The sequence below is a fragment of the Malurus melanocephalus genome, unplaced genomic scaffold (assembly GCF_030028575.1).
Source record: "Malurus melanocephalus ecotype Western Australia unplaced genomic scaffold, MMel_1.1 scaffold_692, whole genome shotgun sequence".
Taxonomy (NCBI): domain Eukaryota; kingdom Metazoa; phylum Chordata; class Aves; order Passeriformes; family Maluridae; genus Malurus; species Malurus melanocephalus.
Genome location: NW_026623924.1, coordinates 150,204 through 156,363, shown reverse-complemented (window position 1 = coordinate 156,363; position 6,160 = coordinate 150,204). Strand labels below are relative to the sequence as shown.

Here is a 6,160-nt window from a genome sequence, read left to right as displayed (position 1 = left end):
GTTTATCGCCCCTCGGGAGGGTCCGTGGTGCAGAGCTTTGCAGCAGAGAAGCAGCAGCTCCAGGCTGAGCCCCTCCGAGCCCCTCTGTGGGGAGCAGCAGGGGCTGTGCTGGCTCTGCCAAGGTGCTCCCCRTTCCGTGCCTCCAGGAGGAGCCAGGAGCTGCCAGGAGAGGCCCTGGGGTGCTCCGTGCCCGGCYGGGGGCAGGCTGCAGGCACAGGGAYRGGTGGSAATGTGGGTGGGATGCTGTTTGCTGGGAAGCACAGCCCATCTCCTGTATCCCTTCCAGGAGGAGGATCAGGACCTTTGGCAGTAGAAGGGGAAAGCTGCCTTTCCCCTCCTGTGGTCCTAGCACTATTTTCTTCCACAGCCTGAACTGTCCCCTCAGGAACCCGGCTCCAGCCTCACTGTCCTTCCAGCCAACAGGTTCTTTGATACCTCCTCTTCCCTCCCTCCAACTCCTCACAGCTTTGGCAAACCCRCTCCAGCTCTCCCCTCTAAAACTCTCCATTCCCAGCCTCAGAAATTCCCTTTCCCCAAGGTGAGCAACACCCTTCCCTCATTTCTGGAAAAGGAGAAAGCGGGGATTTTCTAGGGATTTTGTAGAGATTTTGTAGGGACAGCTTCAGGTTCTGTCTCCATGAAAAGGGAACAAGAGCAGCCCCCTGTGCTCCCCASCATTTCCTGCAGTCCCAATGCAGATTCCCAGGGGCTGCAGCTCCAGCAGGCACCAAAAGCCACTCAGACACTGCAGCAAACTGGATGTGCCACACCAGATCCATCAAAACCCCGGGAATTAGGGCTCAGCCCTCCCAGTTCCCACAAGCCCAAGCCCCACTGAGTGGTGGTACCCGGAACACACAGAACACACAGCAGAAGCTCAGAGCTGTGAGCCCTGCCAGGCTGAGGAAGAAGGGCTTTCCTTCCCTTCACCCGTGGGGCAGGGCACAGGGAAGGGGCTCTGGAAGCTGTGCTTGGAAGCGATTATGCAGATTTGTCCTTGGTCTGCCTGACTCAAAGAACAGCCTCAAAACTCCAGTTTGGCACCTGCAAAACAGCTTGTGCCACTGTGTGATCCTTGGGGGAGCTGCTGYATGTGAGCCATGSTGACACGGGCASMTGCAGGTGGCACAGGCAGCCCTGGRCACTAGAATGTCCCTCACCTTTGGAAAAGCCCAAAGCTCCACAGCTCACCCTGGCAGCAGCAGCAGCACTGCCCGTGCCAGGCCCTACCTCCAGCACGGCAATTTTGCAGCTGGATTTGCCACGGGATAATAAAATCTCCTTTGAAAGGCACTGACTGCAGAACAGCCAGGCTGCCCAGCCAACAGGTGAGGACACCCCTGCTCCATCCTTTCCTCAGAAATCTCACCGTGCTGCCTCTGAGGGAACTGCTGCAAGGAGAGCAGGGTASTGCTCAGCTGTTACAATGAGATAAAATCCCATTTTACAAGCAAAAAGTAGCAGCTGGGGCAGAAAGATGTGGAATTACACCAGCAACACCGAGCAGGCCCAGCTCAAAGCTTAACCCACCCACTCCATAAAGGCATGAGATTCCAGGCACTGGGATGAGGCTCTGGGGTTAGAGGCTCCTTCTCCACAGCCTTAAAGGCTAACTCCAATTTATCCAGCACTTCTCCTTTAGCAGCAGAAAATAAAGTGGGTCAAAGGCAGTTTTTCRGCAGGAAAATCAATCTAAAATTACAACACTTGGGGGAACCGAGGCAGTGGTGAGAGAGAACACGGAGCACTGCCACCCCTGCACTTCTCCACCCCTGCACCTTCTCCTGGAAAAGGAGACCACAAGGATTTTATATCCTCCCCTTGCTCAGGCCTTGGGAAAACCACCACCCTTCCCTTCCTCAGTCACCAGGCACCACAACAAGCTGCAGAAAATGCTCCTCAGCCCCAGTTTTGCTCTTTRCCTTGCCTTAGGAAGGGAAGGATGGGAGAGTCAGCGTTGCTAAGRTGAGAAGAAAGACATTCTGMAAGCTCAGTCTGCCTCTTGKTATCCAAARAGACTGAGGARAGCTTTCCACAGGAATAAATCCCCMCTCTCTGYCCAGGACAGGRGCACTCTGCCGTGTCTCTGAGGGAAGATCCCGCTGCCCAGCATCCATAAGTTTCACTGTTTTATTTCTCTCTCAGTGGCATCCCCACAGCATATGGCAGAGCCCAAGCACAAAGCCGTTTGTTTTCCTGTGTTTGGAGTGTCTCACCTGGGCCGTTTTGGGAACTTGATGGGGGACTCTGCAATCTAACCTTTGTTTTGTGGCTCACAGTGCTTTCCAAAGGACACCTCGAGGTACAACAACGGATCCATGGGCAGCCCGAGGCTGTTATTCTGTGCTACAAATCCCTCCCTCCCAACACTGAGCCCACTYTTCTGAGCCAGTGTCAATGTGCTGGTTATACAAAAACTCATTTGTACCCCATGATGTACACACAGCCCAAGGCTCTGCCATCCACAGAGAAGAGAAAAGTGGCATTACCACCACAAGGATGTGAAATCTTGTTTAAAATTCCTGCTGKTTTTTTCCAGTTGCTCCTCCCAACCTGTCAGCCCGCTGGAAGTTGACAGGATGCTCAAAGGCTGCACCCCGTGGGTGTCCAGCRTGCTCAGAACAGGCACCAAAATACAACACAGACACCTTCATCTGTCTAAASCCAGCTCATTGCTGAGGCTTAATTTAGTTCTGGAGTTCTCATCCACCTTTCTGACTTATGGGTTTTCATAACCTCCTCCCTGAGCACAGCAGCTCCCTGCAGAAACCATTCACCATTCCACGCTGCCTCCAAATTTTCCTTCTCCTATGGTGCGCTTTCTCTTCCCCAAAAAACACTGATTTATCATCCACTTTCTCCGTGAAAGTTCCTGTGCTCCCAAAGCTCCACAGCTTTCCTCTCTCCCCCTTCCTTCTGTCCAATCCTGGGCTCCTAAGAGGATTCCTGCAGGTATGGCAGGGAGACAATTCCTGCGTGTGCAGGGAATTCAGGAGCGGATTCTGTTTGTCACCCCTGGCTGTCATGTAAAGGAGGCCAAGGGAAGCAGCAGGTTCCTGTTTTCCTCTCCACTTGCAAATGTGAAGTTTCCTGCTATGAGATTTCGTGAGTGCCAAATGCTCTGCCAAAGGTTTTCAGATGATCTGGCTGGAGAGCAAGAAGCGTCAGACATCTCATTGCAAATTGGGTTCCCAGCCCAGTTTTGTCCTCAGAAGTGACTCAAAGGACTTTGAAAGGAACCTAAGAGCGCAGTGATCTTCTGCTGCACTCCTGTTCRTACTTACAAGAGGCCTGAAGTCTAAAAATCCTGAAATTAATCCTATTTGGCTTTCTACCTGTCTGGTCTGTCTGACATCCCTCACTTGACTGCTATTCATGTTCTGTGCAACATATTGTTCCCTTTTCCTTCTGTGCTTGCGTAAGAGAAACAYAGATATAAAGAAAAGCAATTCTTTTGCAAGTAAAACTAGAACCACCCAGGATAAATCAGGCAGTTTTCTGGCTTCATCTTAAAAAAGCAGAGCTCAAAGTACAACAGAGACAAACGCRGCCTCCTCATGATGGGAGTGATCATCTGCTCTTCTCGCAGTTCTTGCAGTTCTTATTCAGCTGCTTTGGAAACCTGAGGGGCAAATCTCCCCCTCCAGCCTCCCTTCGACACCTGCAGACAAACCAGGCTAGAACTCATGGTTTTAAATAGTAATTCTCATTCATGGCAGCACAGCCAGGCACTGCTCCCCTTCAGGAGGGGCAATGGCAGGTTCCTGCCTGCCCTCAACAAGTGATTCCCAGAYGGAAGAGCCAAGGCAGTCTGATGATTGATCCCATTGGGATACTGGGCAGAATGGGAAAAAAACCTGCCTGCTAAGGTTGTTGTGATCCTTAGCACCAAGGATGAGGTGCCAGGATTTGTTCCAGACATCTGTGTACAACAGATGAGAATCACTGATTCATCACCTTTGTTCTTCCTAGTTTCTAAACCCATCCTCCTRCCTTTGGAAATTGGGAGAGATGGAGAGCTCAGCCAAGCCAAATAATTCGTGGGTTTGGGCCTCAAAGACACTTGTTCATTTGTTTTTTTGGTGTGTTTTTAGGGGGCAGTGCAAAGCCAGACTGTCCTTAAACCTCCCATGGACAGTTTATTTAGGACATCACACAATAGGGGGGTTAAATCTTCTCCCTAAAACCACAAACCAGCACTGGGCAATGCCCTGAGAGGTCAAACTGGCCCAGAATATTTCAGTGTTTAAATCAAGCAAACAAAATGAGATTGTTCTCCCAGCTGTAGCACAGAGGAGTTGGGTGACACAGGTGAGAGGTTTTCACCTCAATCACACCTGATACAAATCCATTTTCCAGACTTGCTGCCACCACAGGCTGCAGGGTCAGACTCACGAAATACCAAACACTATTTGTTATCCCAGGCCAGAGCAGGAGAATTAAGTTTTTCAGGCAGCCTRGGCTCCAGCTCCACACATGGATCTCTCACTCTTGGCACTGGCCAGCCCTGGGGGAGACACAAGAGCTGCACCAGAGGGRTAAAAATCATGTTCTGGGGAGGCAGCAGCAAGCAGGGGGCTGGGTTCCTCACTGGTGGGGACTGTCCATCACCAGGAAACACCAGATCATCCATTTGAACCCCATTTTCCTAATCCACACGGCTCCTTACCACATGAACTGAGGGATGCTGACGTTGCCAGAAGAGGGAGGGCTCAAAGAAGAAGGCAGAACAGACAGAGACCCCAAGCAAACATGGAATCTCTTTGGGATGCAGGATGGTCTCAGTGAGTGTTTCAGGGACAAGAATCTCCCCCTGGATGGGGTGGAACTTGTCAAACTGCCTGGGGRTCTGCATGAAGAGTCAGCTCTCACACAATTTACAGGGCAAAAGAAATCTTCATTTTTGGGACCACAGTCCCTAAGTTTCTAAAGTAATTCTATCTCTGGTGCTGCCCCTCAAAGCCTTGGCAGAAGGGAGAGCAGAGGGAAGTGAGAAGGTCAAAGCTGATGTCTTGACTCCCCAAACAAGGTTTGAGAACACCCCAACAGCGTGGCAGGAGCTGAGAGCAGAAAGAGTATCTCCTCATTCCTTYGCACTTCTAACACTGGACAAAAAAATCCCAACCATTAAGTGCTCAAATCCTCTTTATCTGTTCACCACTGGAGGTGGCTGGGACAGCAAAACCTGCTCCAGCAGAAAAAGAGACAAAACAGTTCCTTGTCTCATTCAGAAAACAATCAGAGCTGGTCACAGACTAATTAGTGAAGTCATTTTACATCCAAACTGCTGAGGAGTCAAAATGAAGCAGTGATTTTGGGCCAGGGGAGGGCTGAACCCTCCCCATGCCATATGCAGACCAGAAAGCTCTTCCAAATCCAGCTCTCCTGGAACTTCTGGGTCCCACCAAACCTCCCCTCACAGCCCACACAATCCTGAGCTGGTTTTCATGGAATCACAGCATCCCAGAGTGGTTTGGGTCAGGAGGGGGTTTAAAGCCCATCCAGTGCCACCCCTGCCACATGCAGGGACATTCCYCACCAYCCCAGGGTGCTCCAAGCTCTGTCCAACACTTGGACACTTCCAGGRCTGGGGYTTGGTGRAGYAGAAYWGCTTAAGGAGAGAGGCTCCAACAGACACMCAGGAAAGGCCCCTCCATGTCCCAGTGAGCCAATCCTCTTTCCAGCCTCCCTCTGCCCCACTCTCATTTCATTGGAAACATCCTTTGCCTCCCATTTTTGGACAGAAAACAGTGGGAATCAGCATTAGTGAGAACAACCACATCAAAATCACAAGAGCTCAGTTCCTCCCCACCCCGAGCACCAGCAGYGATTCCCCAGAGCAGGAGAAGGAAGGGAGGAAGGAATTCACTCACCCTCACAAAGCTGGCGGGAAACCATCCTTCCTCGTCGTCGATCTGACCCCACCACCAGTCCTTGTTGGAAGCATCCAGGACCTTGATGACGTCTCCTGCTTTAAACGCCAACTCCCGGTTGGCCATGGTGACGTGATCCCATACTGCCTCAGCACTGACAATGGAGCCACCACTGATCAGCTTGGGGAGAGAAAGGCACAGTCAGTGAGGGCTGGAGCCCAGACAACACACATGCACAGCAGCACACACAGCAAAGCTCAGCCAGGCAGCAATTCCACCCTCCAGCC

At 51.5% G+C, this 6,160-nt stretch overlaps 1 protein-coding gene across 4 annotated transcripts in view; it reads right to left on the bottom strand.

Moving 5' to 3' along the window:
* ARHGEF9 (Cdc42 guanine nucleotide exchange factor 9) overlaps positions 1-6,160 on the bottom strand; it is a 212,034-nt gene that overhangs the window by 63,966 nt on the left and 141,908 nt on the right. For all 4 annotated transcript variants that reach the window (XM_057384215.1, XM_057384216.1, XM_057384218.1 and 1 more), the window contains one exon: positions 5,874-6,053. In XM_057384215.1, the coding sequence (XP_057240198.1) occupies positions 5,874-6,053 (180 nt within the window). The remainder of the gene's footprint in view (positions 1-5,873; positions 6,054-6,160) is intronic.